We start from the raw sequence: 20,262 nt of genomic DNA, 5'->3' as shown, positions 1-20,262 counted from the left end.
TGGGACCAATTACAACGATATTTGAGACGATCCGATCAACGATCTGATCGTCTCAACGAGAGGTCTTTATTTGAGACGATATTTGAGCTAAGCGATCTTTTTTTACAAAAACACCCAAATATGTTTATATTATTGATGTGTACAGTAACAAATAATTGCCCAAATTTATTTTTTCCGCAAATTTCTAAGATAAAATACAGAAATGACAGCAAACCGTTTGGACGAATAGAACCCATTAAATGATTTTATGGTATAAGGAATATGATGAGTTTTATTTAATAAAAAATTTTTCATGTGTGATAATCTGTAAATATATGAAATCATGTGTTTACATGTGTTATCTGTATATAAATGAAATCGATGAATAATTGGCGAATTAGTGAAATTAAATTGACGTCTGTAATATCTTGTGTTGTCTGGCATTTGAGTGGAATGGGATTTTTTTGCAATAACTCAAAAAGGGCGTCATTTGTAAAAGTTACATGTTTATATGACAAATTTAGAACACTTATAAATATATTGTCCCGAAATAAAAATACAATGTTTTTACACCACATTCAATATAAGTGCGCGTCGCCTAAAATTCGAGTAAAAGTTTGTACGTGTTTTTCTACGCCCCTTGCATTCATTCCAGTGAGAGTGATGTAACCACGGTTGAATTAATTAATTCAACCATGGATGATTAATAAGTACAGTTGCAAGGAGATCTTGACAGGCTGGTTGACTGGGCTGATAAGTGGCAGCTGCGTTTTAACGCTGACAAATGAAAAGTTATCAACCTTGGCAAGAATAATGAACAGCAAGATTGAGAAGCTGTCTCTTATACACATCTAGATGTGTATAAGAGACCGCATCTGAGGTTAGGTTTCAGATAGCATAGTTCTGTTCCAAAATTTATCGTCCTTCGACAAGTGGCCGTTCGACCGAGGGCTGGTTCGACCCACGGCCTAGATACGGACGGCTTGAAGTGTTGAAGACTACGTTCCGGAAGGCGGGAATCATGATGGTCCATTACATACAGGGCAGTGGTGGTCTTCGGCAGGCGACCCGTTATATTAGGTTTTAAGGGTTGTTGACTTTACGCTCTCATCCTCGCCGGAAGTCTCCTTCTGATCGATATCTTATTTGCACATACTGATTGCTGCAGCTATAGTAAAGTATTATGTGGGAGTGCGTGATCTATCTCCTATGATGTGCGCCAAAGCTGATGTAGAGAACCCAAGCGAAATACTACATCGGCCTACCTAATTCTGACAATACTCAAAACAAAACAAAAATATATGTAAGGAAATAGGCAGGAATTTTCAAGTATAATCAGTGTTTTCATTTTTGCATCCGTGAACCTCTATTATAGACATCTCTACTACCGCAAAAAATTTCATATGAATCACTAAGTCTCATTCTGCACGTAGAATATTTTGACTATAGTGAAAACAAGTACTCGATGAAAACGATCGTTTCCAATAAATATTAGCGAACGGGGCAATAACTTTAAAACCTTCTGTACAGACGTCGGCACGATGAAACTTTTTGACATTTTCGTAGATTTCTGATGAATACGAACTGCAAATCACGAGCTATCGAAAAACAGCAAAAAATTTTGTGTGCGTTTGCGTCGGTATTTAAATTCAATTACTTAAAAAAGTTTCGAGTCATCAGGAACTAATACACAAATGCCCAATTATCACAATTTATTATGTTGAGGCTTTGAATACAATATAAGAAAATCTAATATTCAAATATAGTCTGCGAATATTTTCCCAACAGTTTGATTAATCAGAAAATTGTAAAGGCATTAGAGTGCACGGCTACCCGATGATGCCACCACTAGCTACCACCTCCTGTAAGGCCTTGTTGTAGTCAACCACGATGTTCATGGCCTGGTTCTTAACTGGTATATAATCTGACTCAGCTTTCTTCTGAGCCACGAATTCCTTGGCTGTGAAGTTATTCATCTCCAGCAGCGCCCACTTCTTCTCCTGACTCACGAGCTGTTTGTGGGTGTCGTTGTCAGAAAGTTGTTTCTGTCGAACAAATTTATTAACTAATAATTTTATACGAGTTGTCTCTTTGTCTTTACTCTCACCCTTTTCACTGGAAAATTAAGAAAATCATGCATATTTATGTCCATTTAGGAGTGTGTTTAATAATCTCCATTTTAATTTTAATCTAAATTAACTGATAATTTCTCTCATTGAGACAGTGAGCGCGCTAGACAAATGTTCAATACAAATGTATCGGGAGGCCGCTGGGGCCAAATAAATGGCGTGTGACGACTGCTATAATGATAACCGGCCCATCTTGGGTGACAAAAACAAACTAAAAATTGCCCCAAGACTAAAAGTCTTCGAGTACATCCCAAAGGGTTCTTGCGTAGCGCAGAGTTGAGAATTAATTCATGATGATGAGATTCACGATGACGGGATTCAAGATGAGATGACTCACGATGATGGAATTCGGGATGATGGGATTCGGGATGATGGGATTCGCGATGATGAAATTCGGGTTAATTAACTTGATTAAAAACGATGGAATTCGGGAAAACGAAGATTAATATAGCCTACCTTGAGCATTTTGATGGTATCTTCTACCTCCTGGAGAGCGAAGGTCACGGCAGTTTTCTTGGCCTCCAGTTCGTCCTTCTCGATGGCCAAGTCCTTCCTCTTCTCGTCCGCCCGAGCCCTAAGTCCTTGCAAATCTCCAAACTCGACAACTTCATTTTCCATGATTTGAATTTTTTCCTTGATGTCGACCAGCTCCTTCTGGACCTTCGACTCGAGAGCCTCAATCTGTAATCAGCCTTAGAGATACTTGAAAATAAACTTGTTATCAGTTGATAACTTTGAAGAAGCAAAAGGAAGAAGCCCATCAGAAAAAAGAAGAATTATCAGTTGATATTCGTTGAAGGATAGTTGAACATAAGCTGAGAATGTATTATCTGCGCATAATATACTTAAAATGCTAATAATCGAAAAATGCATCGAAATCCTTCTGAATCAGAAATATGCAGCTTTCAGTTTTATTTCACTTTCGTTTAATTCTTATGTGATTAAGCTTAGTGCTTCGCTTATATAAAACTACCCAACCTTCTGCAAGTTGGCCTGCAAGTTGAGGTGTTCTTGTCCCAGACTTTGGACGGTGTAGCGGGACTTCTCGAGCTCGCCCTCCTTGAAGGCCAAGTCGCTCTTGAGGGTGTCGAATTCGGACACACTGCAATGGAGACGAACGACCATTAAATTTTTTAGTCCTGCCTTGTAAACAACGATCGTTAGTTCTCTTGCAGATACAAACGACCAATGATCATATCGTTGAAACGACCAACCATTGCTCCCGTCTTCCAAATGAACGATCATTGCTCCTGTCGCTAATACAAACGACCGCTATCTTGGCTATCGAAACGAGGATTAACGTTTAGTAGCAGTACTGCTGTTCAAATTCTATGAACTACCGTTGGTCAGGAATTATATTCTAGCTGACTCACTCATTCCTCATAAGTAATAACTATTACAGAAGTTCAGATTACATAAAAATTTCAAACTAACTCTATTTTAGGATGACAGTTTTTAAAAACATGTTTTTGGTAAAAAAATCGAAGAAAAATATACTATTATTGGATGGCAGTCTCTTACTGAGCGTGGCGATGTACAGAATTGCTTTAAGGTCTTAAAAGAGTTAATAGATCAGCAAATTCAATGCTCCAAAAACTTGATCTTGCAACTACTTTATTATTTATTATCAATCTACTTAATAAGGCAGCCTGCCGAAATGTATGAGGTCTCGGGAGCGTTTTTAGATCCGCTGATTCCATGCTCCAAAAACTTGACAATATAAGTAAGTTTTATTTCTCCTGTCACTTACGTATTATAATAAACCAACTTTGGCAGTCTGCCGAAATGCATGAGATCTCGTGAGCGTTTTTAGACCAGCGAATTCCATGTTCCAAAAACTTTATATCATAACTAAATTTTATTTCTCCTGTCACTTATTATTATCATAATAAATGAACTTAGGTAGTCTGCCGAAATTCATGAGGTCTCGGGAGAGTTTTTAGATCAGTTAATTCCATGTTCAAAAAACTTGACAATAAAAGTAAGTTTTATTTCTCCTGTCACTTATTATTATAATAAACCAACTTTGGCAGTCTGCCGAAATGCATGAGGTCTCTCGAGAGTTTCTCGAGCAGCAGGACGATGGCTTCCTCGACTTGCTCGATTCTCTGGGTCTCCTCGACTCGGCTTTGCTCGAACCCGTCGAGGAATTGCTGCATGGTCTCCTCGCGCTTACGCAGCTCCCTGTACTTCTGGCTACGCTCGCTCTGGTTCTCCTCGATCTCCTGACGATGTTAACAAAATGGTTTATTTGGAAGATAAAGTTATCAGAGCTTTTATACATTCTTCCAGGCGTTACTGCTCGGGATAAATATCAATTAAAAGTTGACAGAGTTCTACTGCGTTCTAATGTTCCATGGCCTAACAGCCTCACAAAATAAATTGAGGAATACATTACTGTAATTGGAATGGCACTACGTAGCGAAAATTATATAGTAGAATATCTATATTTTTTAATTCACCTAATACTTAGACTTGAGCATCAGAAAAACAAAAGGCGTATGTGATCGTTTATTGCATGAATTAGAAAGATCAAGAGATCCGTTATGTTGATACTCAAATGCTTTGGAAATATCAAGTAATCTGGCATGTTGTTACATGTGTGCTTTGGAAAGATCATAATTGTGATTGCCTGATTCATTTACTTGAGCTTTGGAAATATTAAGAAGATGATGATACTCCAGCAATAGAAAGATATCATAAGACCCTGTAGGATATTTGGTCTTGAGCAATAGAAATGGCAGTAGATCAAATACGATACATTCATGCAAGCTCCGTCAAGATCAAAAGATCGCACCTGATCAACGCTCTGGAGATCGTTTTGGAGTCGCCCCATCTCATCCTGGAGCTCACTGATCTGACGCTCCATGGTGGCGATCTCGGCGTTGTCGTCTTTCACCTAATTGAATATTCCGTACACAAAAACATTGAAATGTGAATAAATTATATATCTCAGTTATGATTTGAAGCAGTGTTTGAGCCGGGCCGGTGCCGCGCAGGGCAGGTTAGAAACAGTGGGAGAGCATGCATTTTGCAGGAATGTTCTTTTTTGAGGACTAGTTATAAAATTATTGAAATCCATCTTGCAAGTCGACCGCTACCGGGCCGACTTAAATTCTGATTCAAACCTGCTAGTGGAAGGCAGTAGACATGCCCGATCCTGCTCTAAACCTGCTCTAAACCGTTTCATACATAACAAAATCCCTCCAAGCCAATATTTGACATAGAAGATAGAAATTCAATATTACTCTAGTTTCATATATGAAAAAACTATTATGTGTTTTTCACATTAAATGTATATTTTCCAATTACAAAATCAAAGTTCAATTTTTTATCCAATCTTTTTTTCCTTTTCCTCTAATCCTTTCCTCTTCTCCTACTAGGAATACATTTTCAGGCCGGGCAATATCCCGACACGATAAATATCCTATAGATACGCTCCCCAACAGCCCCTAAATACAATATCCCAACACGATAAGTATCCTGGTTCACATCCTTACAGTCCATATAGTCGCGCCAGATTTCAAAGACACAGAATTTGCCAAATATATAAACAAAATTCAATTAATGATGCTTAAAACCGTAAAAATTACTAAAAGACCTGCAGCAGGAGACGCTCCCGCTCCTCTTTGGGGGTTCCCCGCTGTTGCTTCTCCTGCAGGAGCTGCTCTTTCTTGCTCTCCACCTCCTGGAGGCGCTCCGACAACCCAACAGCCTCCTGCTTCACCTAGTGTTGCGGTGTTATTGTTACGGTCAAATTATAAGTCCTGATCCCTGGTAACATCTAGATACTATAAGTGGTGCAAATACACGTTCATAGAGCGTTCGTGCATTCACAGCGTCAGGCATCAAGAACTTACGAACTTACTAAGAACGAATACGTTCGTAGAAAGTTACGAACTTTCTACTTACGAACGAATTGATAACAGATTGAATACAGATGTAAACAAATTAAATACCGTACAAACGATGACGGATAATAATAGACGTACATGTAATTTTTAAAGAATTTAAAACATATTGAATGCCTTAGAGACGACGAAGGAGTATAAACACCAAAGTAATTTTTCCAAAATGTATAACAGACTGAGTTACCTTAGAGACGGCGAGCTCGTCTTCTAGCGACAGTTTGCGGGCGGTTAAAGAGTCGATCTGTTGCTGCAGTTGCTCCATCTGTTGCTGAAGGTTCCTGTTGTTATTCTGCAGCTGCGTGTACCTAGTAACAGAAAAATTGTGGTGATGGTTGGGTAGGAACAACAACAAATTTGGATGCGTTACCGACTCTGCAACAGGTGCCGCCTAGGACTCGGGGAGCACGTAAATCAGCCGCTAATGTCTGCTTCGGCTCGACGTGAAGAGTAACCTCTGAGTAGCGCGCAATCTCGGCCAGCCCAACCCTAGTGATCCTCCCAGGACAAATTTAATTACCACACTATCAGGACACATTTATAGTATTATCAGGACATACCTATCACGCCATCAATATACATTTATCTGATATCAATCATCATATCAATCAATCTCCCCGCTCATCATACTATCAGGACACTCCTGTCATACTCTCAGGCGACTGTAAAGTTGAAAAGTAGATTCTGATCACGAGATGACTTCGATTGGGTGGCCAAGCAGGCACAGGTTCTTTTTAAGTTTTTGCAGCTGTGATCACCTACGCAAGAACAGCAGTGATAGTTTGGAAGCTGAAGGTGATCTCACGAGTGGAGTCATTTTACGATTGTAATCAAATTAACGAAGTTAGAGGAAATGCAATCGATCACTCGGAAAAGTGTGTAAGACCTTGTCCAAATAGCGATACATGTTTTACTAATTGTTCACTTTACAGCGATGCACTTTAGTGATGTCCTAATCCCCTCCCCCACCTCCCCGGGCTGCATCCCCTCGATGATGCTCTCCCCTACCTCCCCTTGAGGACAGGCTGCATCCCCTCGATGATGCTCTCCCCTACCTCCCCTTGAGGGCAGGCTGCATCCCCTCGATGATGCTCTCCCCCATGTGGCGCTCGTCCTCCAGCTGCGCCTCCATGCCCCTCACCGCCGCCTCCAGCTCCTTCTTCTCCTCGAATATCGCCTCCAGCTTCGCCGACTCCTCCTGTGTAGAAATCCTTGTATTAAATTGTGTGTGGGTTATTTCTATGTGCATACTATTCTCAACATTGCGTTCAGCATGGTTAGCTATGAGATTGATGCAATATCGTTAATGTCATTGACGACATGTATGGGTATGGGCCGTTTTTACCTGCCATTTTTAAGTGTATGGGGCAGTTCTATGTGTATGCCATTTTATAGCGTGGAAAAAGCAAGTGTTCAGCATGACCAGCCCCTGACACTCGCCTGGTTCAGCATGGTCAGCTCCTGACACTCTTCGTCTATCTCTATCTTCTCAGTGTCAGTATTCGTCAGATCCACCAAGAGATTGTAATCGGCCAGCGTGCCCTGCAGCTCTGGGTATAAATACATGCAGTATATATACACCAATATTACACAAGTAACACAACAGTATAGAATCGACATTGTTTCAATTAAGTCGTAATATTTTTATTCTCTGTACCAAAAATACACTAGTATAGTACCGATATTATATTTATACATAGATGATTTGCATGTTACAAATAAGCCAGGGTTGACATAAAAAGGCAGCAGGTGTTCAACATGATTAATGTGATTGCTGGTCGAGGATTAAGAGCGTCCATCAGCGCGGTCAGCCGCGGTGATCTACATATATGGTGTTTATTCACTATGTCTCTTGCAGTAACTTTATTCGGAAATAAGATCATAATCTGAGATTTTGAATGAAATTTCAGCTATATATTTCGAATCATAGACGTTAAGAAAAATTGTGAAAACCTTCATTCCAACTGGTAACCTTAAGGCAAAATTTGAGCTCTAAAACTCGAGTAGCGCGGCCCATTTATCTAATATTTTCTAGATAAGCATTTACTCTAAAATTCATTCCCCACTAATTGATATGCCATGCAACCCTCGATCAAAATTTTTTTAGTTGATACGACCAAGTACCCAAATAAGTAGTGAAAATGCCATAGATTAATCAGTAATTTCTCCTTCGATTTTCGTACATTGAAGAAGTCAAGTCCTGAGCATATTGGCTGGGTCGGCCAGAGCAAATTGGCGCCGGCCGACCACTGGCTATCTACCGGCCACCCGAAAGCCACCCGTTGCCTCAAAAAGAATATTCTTGAAGCAAGGGGGGCGTGTGTTGGCCACAAATATATCTTTGAAGTGATTACGGTAGCAAGGGTTAGTGAACCAACACGACATCGTAATAATAAGAGATGCCCGTGTCCACCCACCTGTGAGTTCCTGCGCCATCTCCTTGACCCGCTTATCGTACGTCAAGAAGCTGCTCTGCTCGTGCTGCATCGCCGTGATCTTCGCCGCCATCTTGGTCATCTCAGAGGCCAAGTCCGCCATCTTGGTCCTCAGCACGCCCATGAAGTAGCTTTTGTCTTGCACCTTAAAACAGCATCAAAAATAATTAGAAACTTATCTTATTATCGTTTTTGTATTTTATCTTGAAACACCGTCAAAAATAATATAAACTTGTGTTGCCTTTGTCTTTCACCTTGCCATTCCTTAACTTGATTAGATTCATCTCTAAATGCTAATTATAATAGTAGTTTAATCTCAGAGCAAACCTTACAAAGTATTAAGTTTAAAATACACATTTCCTTAACTGTGTTAAGATCTATACTCGTTATTAAAATAAGACGCTATTATCAAATGAAGAAACTGTTCTCAGCCATACTCAAAATCATAAATATTTCAATAGCTTGGAAATGCGTAACCAGTAATTAAGATATTATCGTAACATCTGTAATCAGTAAGCATCTGACTCACGTAAATCAGATCCTAATCTTAACTATATAGATAATGAACTCAATCGTATCAAAAATTTACAATATGTATAATGGGTGATTTACCCACCTGCCTGGCTGGAGCCCGAGCGCCGGTCTTCATGCCTGTTAAGCCCTGTTGAGTGATGGGTCTGTCCACCACGTTAATCTGGTGAGATGAAAAGATAATATATATTGCTTATCAAAATTATATTTTATATTATACAATTTGCATTAATGAATGAAGTTCATGGCTTCAATGAAATTGGGTAACTTGAGCTTGGCCAGTGTCTGGAAAGAAGCTGAATAAAATATTATTTTACGGACCACTGAGACAAAAATAGAGATTATTTACGCCGCTGAGACACGTCATAAACACCACTGAGACTAGTTACGCGGCTGAGACTGGCCAAGATATAGTGACTAGTTACGTCATAGAGACTAATTACGCCATAGAAATCAGTTACGTAGCTGAGACTAGTTATTTACACATTGAGACTCTTTAAGCGACCGAGAATAGTGTTGATTTTAAACCAGTTGCACGGCTGAGACTATAATCACGCAACTGGGATATCTAAATGCAGGTTTCAGAGTCCCTAGACTTTTGTGAAATTTTATTCAGCGCTGATTCAACGTAACACATCTGCTTGGTGGACACGGTAAGTATCCTGGATACGCGCCCCAACAGCCCCTATATACAATATCCCGACACGATAAGTATCCTGGATACGCGCCCCAACAGCCCCTATATATTGTGACGTGAGGCTTACTCGACACAAACTTTGAGAAATATTTTTAAGATTGTACATTAAATATGAATGAATATTAAAATGTGAATTAATACCCATGAATATAATGAACATAACAGTCATGATTATTAATGAATATAATGATATTACAGGGGTGTTGAGGCCCCTGGTGGTGGTGAGGCCACCGCGGGTGCCGGGGCGCACGGCGGACGCGGCGTGCAGGAGGCGCGTGGCCGTGGACGGCGCGTTCTTGAGGGCGGCGCTGACGGGACGTGACGTCAGGAGACGTCCTGACGTCGTGGGGCGCGTCAGGGGCGTCGCGCTGTCCTGGACCACGTCAGTAAATGAACAGTTAAATGTTCATAATTTGAGAATACAATTCAAATACATCATTAAATACAAAATCCAACTCGATAATTAAAAACACCTTTGAAATAAGTAAATAAATAAAATTATTTATTTTAGTAATATTATTTTAATACGTTAAAATAAGTAATAAAATTACTTATTTTAATTAAATTAATTTTAAAATTAATTTAGTAAGTAATGAAATTACAGCTTATCTAAATTCTGTGAGCAAGTAAATATTATTATTAACTTTGTTTCGTAATTTTTTTATTTCCGTTTTTTAGTTAATTTTGAATTAATATGAAATTTTTACTTGAAGTAGGTGCTGCATTTTGTTGATCCTGTTTATAAAAAATTTTGTTTTTTATTCTAACGAAGTTTTTAGTTTTTCATTTTAAGCTCACCCGGCGATCGGGATGGACCCCAACCATTGGGCCCGAGTGGTCCGGGTCCCCAGCCCGGGACATACGGCCCGCTGAAATATATATGAAATAACGGAAAAAAGCATTTAAGTACGGAAAAAATCCATCACTTTGATATATAGAAACTTCAAAGATGGAAGGAACTGCACAACAAAATTGTTATCTTCTCTGCACGAACTTAACAGGGATGTGGAAGTTTATGGTTCATTTAGATCGATAAACACAACTGTTATTTTTTGAGGATATTTTTTTGAATTAGTAACAAAGTTTTTCAAAAAGATTGATCGATACTCACGGTCAATATTTTTGATCGTTAGATCAAAGATACTAACCCTAAGATACTAACCTGACGTGAGGGGGCGCATGCCTGACACTGCCGACATTCGACCAGACCTCGTGGGCAGCCTGTCCATTGCACCTCCTGGAGTGTACAGTTACGTTAAGTTAAGTTATAAATTGATTGTATTCATTTATAATATAATTTTTTACCATATTGAATTTATCCATCTTTTGGTCAGCTGAAATACAGAAATAAATCTTTTGATGCAACAGTTCGACCTACGATTTTTTTTTGCTGACCGAATCCTGGAAGTCATAACATACAATGAAATGGCTATCTTCATAACACCTCATATCTCCCTGTACCATTAACAGCTACAAATAATAATCAACAATCAACTCGTACACAGCCAGAGAATCCTTGGCCTAACCTTCGACAATAAGGCATAATTCCAAACCACCACAAAACCATAGCATCAAAAGCCTCCTAACATATCAAAATACTCTATCCCTTCTCAGGAACATCAATTGGATATGACAATGAACCTCCCCTGGAAACCTACAAAGCCATCGGCCACCCTATAACCGATTACGCCTGCCCAATCAATACCCAAATTACGAAGTCACCAACTTCACCTGCCTCCAAACAATTTAAAAGGCCACCCAGCGAGCAATATTTGGTTGCCACTACACAATAACGGAACAACAAGCTCATGCACTCTTAAATGTCCCATGCTGACCGTTCAACAATACACTGACCTCCTCTCTACCCGTACCAAATGCACTGTCAACAAATCACAAGACCAAGCCATCAACTTAGTAACATGAACGGCCAATACGCCAAATACTTCATTGCTCATGAACCAGTTCTACCCATCAATATTTACAGCATCACCCCGTAAAACAGTCAGTTACACCCGCCACTTCAATACCGCTCGAGCTACCATCGACTCGTACCATTCCCGCCATATTGGTGCTGCTTAATGACTTGTCTCCTCCTTTCCCAACAATAGCCAAATTTGAACGATCAATTCTTAGATCAACCGGTAGCACGCTGGCCCGAATTCATTCCGATCATTTCTTTCATCTAACCAGCTAAAAAAGCAGACCAATAATCCCATCAGCAACATCTGTAGGTACTGCCATCTTTTTCCCGATGATGAGCCTCATTTCTTCAATTGCGCTTACGTCCCAACTACCCCCAACATCATAGACCTCTGGCACCCTGGCTCAATCCTATAGTCAGAACCAATATTGCTGAGGTCTAGAACAGGGCCCCAACAACAAAAAGAGGTTAATAAACACAAATATATTAAGTCACCGCATGCGCCCGAAAATATCCAGTCACTTAATTTTAAAGATGAACCAAACTTGAATTGCTCACCTTGTCCTCGGGACACCAGACTCTCGCGACCAGCTGATCTCTCCCGGTCCAGAGGGTAGCCTGCCCTTGATGGCGGAGGGTAGCCCGACCTAGATGGCGGAGGGTAGCCCGACCTTGATGGTGGAGGGTAGCCCGACCTAGATGGCGGAGGGTAGCCCGACCCTGATGGCGGAGGGTAGCCCGACCCTGATGGCGGAGGGTAGCCCGACCTTGATGGCGGAGGGTAGTCCGTTTTGGCTTGGTTTTCTTGACCACCAGAACCGTTCTCTTCAGGACCAGAGTGGTTTTCATCAACGTCGTACAGCTTTCCGCTTCCACTAAACCGGTTGCTGCGGTTTGTCTGCGTGTAGTCCTCAAAACCTTTTATATTGTCATCAATTGAAACCCGATTGCTCTGGTTTGTTTGTGGCCGAGAAGAACCCGGTTCCGCTTCAGCTTCAGACAACACCGAGGTTGGTCGGCTTATGGCCTCTTCTTCGGGGGCCTCTGCTTCAGAAGAAGCGTCGATCTCTTCCTCGCCCGACAACTTGAAGCAAAACAAACACATTAGATTTGTGTCATTTGATCCAAGCGAAGTTTATGTTACTTCAAATCTGATTACCTGTAGGATTATAGCATTACCAAGGGCTGGTGCTTATAAGTTTGGACGGGCAGACAACCTGCCGCATTCGTGAAGTACTAGATGCTGATTGATTCATGTATAGTATTTGATACGGACAAACTTATATTCGGTCCATGATTTTCAGTAAATGAAAATAAATAGATATTCTATCAATGAATTAAATTGGTGTCTCACGAATAGATTTTAGATTGGGAGACCCGAATTGATAAGCAATTTCTAACGAAGTCATAAATAGTTTCAAGAAATTATGTGTTTCGAAAGAGTAAAAAATGTTGACTGTAGTGCAAACCGTGATAGTGCAATTCTGCAATGCTCTGGTACCGATCGCGTATAACATAAATTTTTACCCTTTTTAGCCTCTTCTTATAGAATATCGGATACTTCTTAGTATTCTTTTTAGTAAGACACATCTAGGAACAACAGCGAACGCATTTAAAAACAGATAGTCTTGATATATAGAAGCTTTATTCTAGAAGACACATCTAGTATCAGCAGGGAGCGAATAAAAAAATACGCGCTTTTCTACAGAGGTTTCCACCCACCCCGGGAACATCAAAACACGTGTCACTCATCTAGTGCTGCCACACGAGCTTATGGAAGAACAGGACATATAGATCATAGAAAGATAAGATAAGACTATTGAAAATCCGGTGAACAGGAAGCATTTGAACGCACACTGATTGCGTTTTATTATCATTGAAAAATATTTTCGTTACTCAAAACGTTTTAAACAAGATCAATAAGCGTTTCCTTGTGTAATTGGTCAACACATTTGAGTATAAATGCACTTAAACGCAACGAACACAGCTGTATATATGTTTACACAGTAAACACAGCTTTTGAACACACTGCGCGAACGGTTGTGTTCACACACACACAGAAACCATGTGGTTCAGCACTGACATTGGGGCAGAGATAAGTGCGGTTCACACATTCACAGGAACCATGTGGTTCAACACTACCATTGAGGCAGGAATAGGTGCGGTTCACACACACACACAGGAACCAGGGTTCGGCACTACCATTGTGGCAGGAATAAGTGCGGTTCACACACAAACACACACACAGGAACCAGGGTTCAGCACTACCATTGGGGCAGGGTTAAGTGCGGTTCAGAAGACTGGGTGAACCGACGTTTGAGAAGCGATCCTGGAAAGCCGCGGCGGTAAATACGGATAAGATTATTCACAAAAAATTACGATTAAGACTTCATGTTAACATTTTATTCTTAAAACCGGTAATTGAAGGCTAAAGCGGTCATTTTGAAATTTAACGAGAAATGTAGAAAATGGAATAATCAAATACGCCGACCGATAGCTGACGTATAATTTTTCTTATCGTTTTGTCATCTATTCTATTGATTACAGCTACATATTGTGCCTAAACTATATCCTTAATGTTCGTCTTACGTATATTTGGATAATATATCTTATCCACTATACTGCACTTTAATTATATAAACTGAATTATTCAAATTTTATGCGTCGAGTAAAATGCGTATATGTCTTGAGTTGAAATTTTGCGCAGAGGTCAAATTTTTTCAGGCAAATGTTTTCCTATTGAAGCAAATAACACACATAGCATACAGTATAGTATACACATAGAAAACAAATTTTATCTTAAACAAGAAGATATATTCACATAACACATGTGATACGAGGGTACATATACACGTAACACATGTGATCGTTTACACATAAAACAAATTATATAGGATTATGCATAATTATATATCCTTTACATATAGGAATACATACACTGAAAACATATCATATACGTGTGGGAGAAACTCTCTATAAGACTATACGGCTGATTATTCACTCAGAGAAATGAACGAGATTTTGTCTAAAATTTCGGCATTTAAACATTGAAAAGTTCATTAATACATAAATATAAGTAATGACTAAAAGTCTGCTTTGTGATTATGTTCTCAAAGTTACGCAGAATTGAAACAAAATGTGCTAACAAAATACAAATTATACATTTAAAATAAAGAGTGCGAAAATTAGTATAGGTTGGCAGAATTTCTTCTTTCAAGCAGGTTCCATTGAAGACCAGAGATTTGCCAGTTCAAACTAAAAATATTGTTCGATATATTGAAAAAACTAATAAGAAAATTGCGAATAAAACAAATTCTCTGGTCTTCAATGAAACCTTTTTAAAATAAAGAATGCACAATCGATGCCCAGAGGTGAAGAATAATGTGTCATACCACTCATACGTAGTTTTTGCTACTTTTTTTCAGCTCCAATTTTCTATCTCTCACACAATTTCATCGCCAACGCTTCTCCTCGATTATTTTCAGATGATTTTGTTTCCATATTGCGCTTCAATGAGATATTGTTAACCTAACCATAATTCCCGACCAATTCAGGAAAATTATATCAGATCACGGTTGAACTGCCTGATATTTCTACCAGAGTTTCGTTAATGATCATGATTACCTAGAGGATAATGCTACAACTATTCGAAATTAATAGTTTGTCTGCTTCTCTAGGTTAAAATAAATTATAAATTTTAAAACTATGATACGGAAACAAGAAAACAAAGCGCAAAAACAGGTACGGAATACAAAATATATGCAGTCAAATATGATGTATAGTTAGCTAAAGTTAACTTTCATTGCTTAAGTCATTAAATACGCGTAGAATTGTTGAAATTACATACCTTATGTTCTAAATGATGTTGTGGATGTTATTTAACTATGTAGTGATGCTTCCTCAGTATCAACGATGATACGAATACGACTCTACATTGCTTATATTGTGTTGTGCATGGTTGCCATAGCGACCACACTGGCAGTCCTGCTGGCCAATTTCCAATCCACAACTGATTCAGAGAACAATATATTACTATGGAAATTATAATTAAAATGTCTTTTAGTGTTAAGTTTTCATCGTCAAAAGTATTATTATAAATGTTTTTTTTTTTTGCCTATGTTGAATTTGCAGAGAAGTTTCGTTGCTACTGATCGAACTACATGCGATGTGATCAAAGTAAACGTACGATCTGATCGAACTACATACAATGTGATCGAAATAAACGTACGATCTGATCGAACTAAACGTACGATGTGATCGAACTACATACAATGTGATCGAAATAAACATACGATCTGATCGAATTAAACGTACGATGTGATCGAACTAATCATACGATCTGATAGAACTAAACGTACGATCGGATCGAACTAAACGTACGATGTGATTGAACTAAAGGTACGATTTGATCGAACTCAACGTACGATGTGATCGAACTAAACGTACGATCTGATAGAACTAAACGTACGATCGGATCGAACTAAACGTACGATGTGATTGAACTAAAGGTACGATTTGATCGAACTCAACGTACGATCTGATAGAACTAAACGTACGATCGGATCGAACTAAACGTACGATGTGATTGAACTAAAGGTACGAATTGATCGAACTCAACGTACGATCTGTCTGTCTGCACGATGTCTGTACTTCACGTACCGCCTGTCTGCACGATGACTGTACATGATGTACCGCCTGTCTGCACGATGTCTGTACTTCATGTACCGCCTGTCTGCACGATGTCTGTACTAAAACTTTCCTGTCAGAATCAATATAAAAAAATAATTATTAATAATAATATGAACTAATCCGTTTACACGGATCTCAATAGGAATGCAATAGCAATGTCACGCTCTCTTCTGCTGTCTAGTGCCTGGTGAGACGTTGACGTTTGAAGGTTAGGTATTTAATGCGAAAATTCTGCGCTTGGATTCGGTGACAAAACCTACTCAAGTTCTTCTATTTGCTTGCTGTTACAGTCTTGAACACGCTTCCTGTAAAAAATGGTGAGTTGAATTAATGCCCGATTATAATTCGAGGGAAACTTTTGTTTGTATGAACTTGAAGTGAGTTAGTACTTTCACGTTACGGTTACACATCACGGTTATATCCATATGTAGTAGGGGAGAGATTTCTAGCGCTTCAGAATTCAGATCGTCCATATGTACATTGTACAGTATGCACTGCCCTACCTACCTCATGGCCTTACTCAGCATTTAGCAAGATTGAAAAATTTCAACTGTTGAAATATGATGGCTATCAACTTTTCAAGTCACAAATTTTGGTTAGTTAGGTATTCTAAATTTGAACTTTCAATTGTATTATTTTTTTAAATTTCAGATGGGGGAGAATTGCATCTTTCTAAGATAATTTTGTAGAATTTATACAATGTATATTTGTAGCTCTTAAAATTTAAAATTATAAACTGTTAGCACTTAGCAAGGTTGCCATTGCCAAAGTAAAAAAGTTCACAGTGCAATAAAAGCAGAGTGGCAACCTCACTAATTGACAGTAGGCCTAGCCAGTTGCCACCAGACTCGAGGCACCAGTATCATTCATGGCAGTATGTAATTTTAGACTTCTAAAAATCTTTGCAATTTGTATACTTCTCTTGTGACCTGTAAAATGTAAATGTATATAAATATCCATTGTATTTTTTGCTTCTTATCTCATAGGCTAGCCTAGCATACCTACCTATTTTGCTAACTAATCCTTATTCCTTACTAACATATTTTGTAACTTAAGTAGGTAATAAATTGGAATGCTCAGTATTTCTCATCAGTTACTTTTTAGCTGACAATAAGCTGAGCCTGCTGAGGTTACCTGCCCTTTTCAAAAAACTGGAAAAAGTTTTCTCTTGGGATAAAGAATGATATTTCCAATGAAAAGCCATTAATTTTCTGATCCTTTATATGGTAGTTTATCAAAAATTTATTTTATTCTGACATAGTATATCAGTAATAATATCACTATCATTGACTATTTCTCATGTCAGAATGTCTATTCATAAGATCACTATAAATCTGTCAATGAAGTAGGAATTAATGTAGCGGGTTTTAGCCTATTTTAAAATACTATACTCTCTGTCCTCTGAGTTCTGCCATAACTTGAGACTACAGTATGATATTAGAGCTAATATTTTTGACAAATAATAATTGATGTCAATCATGGAGTGTTCTTTATTTGCAAAAAATAATTTGTATAAATAGTTCTGTAGTTCTAAAATTTTTATTCCAGAAATCCAAATAATTTATAGACTTGATTGATGGGATTCTTGTTTTAACTGACCTACTTCTTTTCAGGCTGAGTTCATGTTAAAAGAACTCCCTGTTCACAACAGTGAGAACTTCAGTAAATTTCAAGCTGATGCACACAAGAGAACATCTGCTAAGAAGCCACCTGTTTATGTCCCTACAAATGAAGACTACCCTTCACTTGAGAGTGGGTGCTCGTTGTTAGACATTTTGTGCTCTTTGCTGGAAAGTATGTGCCTTTTAGTATATAGTAGTACCTATGTGTGTTTTACTACAGTGTGTATGTTATAGTTATATTTTCAATAGCTTATTTCAAACTTATAAAGTTTCTGAAAGTTTTAAATTTCTTCCTATTATTCTGAAAAAGTTTGGTACATTTTTCCCCCATCATTAGTCTATTTTCTGCTAATACTTTCAGTTGTTACGGAGAAGACAAACATCCTCCTGCGCTACCTTTATCAGTCTTGGGAGAAGAAGGTATGTGTCGTAAGGATAAGTGTGCAAGTCTGTCATTTGGGTCATGGGTAAACAAGAAATTTCTTGAATCTACTGTCATGAAAATGAATGGGTCATATGGTTAAAATAGTGACATGAAATTCCTGTATGTTACATAAAATTCCTGCACTGATATAACCTTTTGCTGGCTCAAACTAAAGCAGGATGACCCATAAATGGTCAAAATGCATCATTATTTGGATGAAGTCATGTCCATTTAACTGACAGTATCAAAAATTTTTGATTCTATGGTTTACAGAAATAGTACAAATTTGTACCCATAAGGTACTCTAGAGTGAAAAGAAATTTTTCTGATGCTGGATAATAAAATCAAACTAAATTGAAGCTCATTCATTTGTAGTGTCCACGCCGCAACAAGCGAGAACTGAATGAGTCTCGCAGCGGGGCTGATGATGCTGGCAACAGTCCTAGTAATGGCAACAACAACCAGTCTGCCAGTTCATTCAGCCAAACTAGCTCCTCTTCTGGCAGCAGTCTTAGCAGCAGCAACCCCAGCAGCAGCAGCAGCAACCCCAGCAGCAGCAGCAACAACCCCAGCAGCAGCAACAGCCTACAACCACGACACAAGAGGCCTCGGCACGACCACCCCAGCACCAGCAACGACTCCACGTAGCACCAAAGCATCTAATTAGCTTACAATGTACTTGTATCAAACTCCCTCTTTCTATTAAGTTCTTTTATAGGGTCGTATTATTTGAATTCATTGAAGCGGGATGGAATGTGACAAATTAATCCTTGACTCTGAGTCTGTTTGTTTACTTTGATTGGTTTTCTTAAATTTTCTGTTATTGCAATACATACTTGAGTCATTCAATAGAGGTCCAGCTCTAAGCTGTCATCTTTACTATGACAAGTCACTTTGATCTATGGTGATATCTAAGTTATAAATACCTTACTTGGCTTTGTTCTGAATTTTCTTCTGAACTAAACTTGCCTTGGTTGTGAATGAAAAATAGAATCACGATTAATAAAAGTGGGTCGGCAACCATACAGTGGGTGTGATGTCAAGTGGTCTCAACAAATGAGGCCTATTCTGTTTATATTAAATGGCAACCTTTAACCTGTGACCTTTCTAGTGCTGCTCAGGCTACCAAATTTCCGCAGTATTTCCAACGTTTTCAAGAAGGTCCCAGGATATATTTAACTTCATGATACCTGTTCATGCATTGCAAATTTCTAGCCTGCTGTTGGCGATAAGTAAACATGAACTTTTTGATGAGCGCTTGCTGCTTATTGTGACTTTGACTGCACACTTGGTGATTGATGCTGGTCAATTATTTTACTTAATTGTTTAGAAAAAAATACTTGAATCTCTTGTTGGAATTCAACTTTACATGATTATATTGCATGTCTTTAGCTGTCATTTGTCACCCAAAGTGTTACTTGCACATGGCAGATGAAAGCTAATGGTGGTCTAACACCAGAAGGCAGCCAAAGGAGTTACTTGTAGGCAGAAGGCAGCCAAAGGTGTTACTATTCGTGGCAGATGGCAGCCAAAGGAGTTATTCGTGGCAGATGACAGCCAAAGGTGTTACTCATGGCATAAGGCAGCCAAAGTGTTACCTACTGTTTTAGTCTGAATCATCATTACTGTACGCGATCGTGGTGTACAGGACAAGATGGAGGTGCGCTTCCAAGTTATTGTATGGCGTAGTTGCTGTAAAAGTACATGCGTGCAGAGCATTAAAGTAACTTGATTTATATGTTTCCCATATATTAATGTGGAATCAAATGGCTTCTGTTCCCCAAAATTTTTATCGTTTGTGAGTGATATTTTAAATGTAGTTTTGCGTGGCGCTGAAGCCTCGTGTATGCTCCGGTGACGGGATACAAATGGTGCTTTTACAGAGGAGCTTTGAGGCTGGAAATAGGAAGGCGAATGAGAAGTTGTT

The 20,262-nt window shown here is 38.9% G+C and overlaps 2 protein-coding genes across 2 annotated transcripts; one reads left to right on the top strand and one right to left on the bottom strand.

Annotated features, from left to right (window-relative positions):
* Window positions 1-1,676: 1,676 nt before the first annotated feature.
* LOC108680022 (intraflagellar transport protein 74 homolog) lies at window positions 1,677-15,522 on the bottom strand. Its single transcript, XM_018168777.2, has 17 exons — window positions 15,448-15,522; window positions 13,869-13,929; window positions 12,159-12,684; window positions 10,842-10,916; window positions 10,478-10,548; window positions 9,876-10,052; window positions 9,068-9,145; window positions 8,434-8,596; window positions 7,457-7,566; window positions 7,072-7,214; window positions 6,204-6,324; window positions 5,710-5,835; window positions 4,906-5,007; window positions 4,134-4,333; window positions 3,087-3,210; window positions 2,565-2,789; window positions 1,677-2,024 (listed from the first exon to the last, which is right to left on the bottom strand). Exons 2-17 carry the CDS (start codon window positions 13,869-13,871, stop codon window positions 1,809-1,811), a joined length of 2,460 nt encoding a protein of 819 aa, XP_018024266.1. The 5' UTR covers window positions 13,872-13,929; window positions 15,448-15,522; the 3' UTR covers window positions 1,677-1,808.
* A 926-nt stretch (window positions 15,523-16,448) lies between these two features.
* On the top strand, window positions 16,449-20,053 carry LOC108680032 (DET1- and DDB1-associated protein 1-like). The gene is made up of 4 exons (XM_018168796.2): window positions 16,449-16,606; window positions 17,903-18,041; window positions 18,273-18,331; window positions 18,711-20,053. The coding sequence occupies exons 1-4, from the start codon at window positions 16,604-16,606 to the stop codon at window positions 18,981-18,983; spliced, it is 474 nt and encodes a 157-aa protein (XP_018024285.1). The 5' UTR covers window positions 16,449-16,603; the 3' UTR covers window positions 18,984-20,053.
* The last annotated feature ends 209 nt before the right edge of the window (window positions 20,054-20,262 follow it).

Source organism: Hyalella azteca, unplaced genomic scaffold, assembly GCF_000764305.2.
Source record: "Hyalella azteca isolate HAZT.00-mixed unplaced genomic scaffold, Hazt_2.0.2 contig907, whole genome shotgun sequence".
Classification (NCBI taxonomy): domain Eukaryota; kingdom Metazoa; phylum Arthropoda; class Malacostraca; order Amphipoda; family Hyalellidae; genus Hyalella; species Hyalella azteca.
This window is presented reverse-complemented; position numbering and strand designations above follow the sequence as displayed.

Coding starts and splice junctions, on each gene's coding strand:
- LOC108680022 (XM_018168777.2), bottom strand. Junction 10,053..10,477: donor GGGTCCATCCCGATCGCCGG/GTGAGCTTAAAA, acceptor GACGTGGTCCAG/GACAGCGCGACGCCCCTGAC. Junction 8,597..9,067: donor CTCGGGCTCCAGCCAGGCAG/GTGGGTAAATCA, acceptor TGCTGTTTTAAG/GTGCAAGACAAAAGCTACTT.
- LOC108680032 (XM_018168796.2), top strand. Junction 18,042..18,272: donor AGACTACCCTTCACTTGAGA/GTGGGTGCTCGT, acceptor TAATACTTTCAG/TTGTTACGGAGAAGACAAAC. Junction 18,332..18,710: donor ATCAGTCTTGGGAGAAGAAG/GTATGTGTCGTA, acceptor ATTCATTTGTAG/TGTCCACGCCGCAACAAGCG.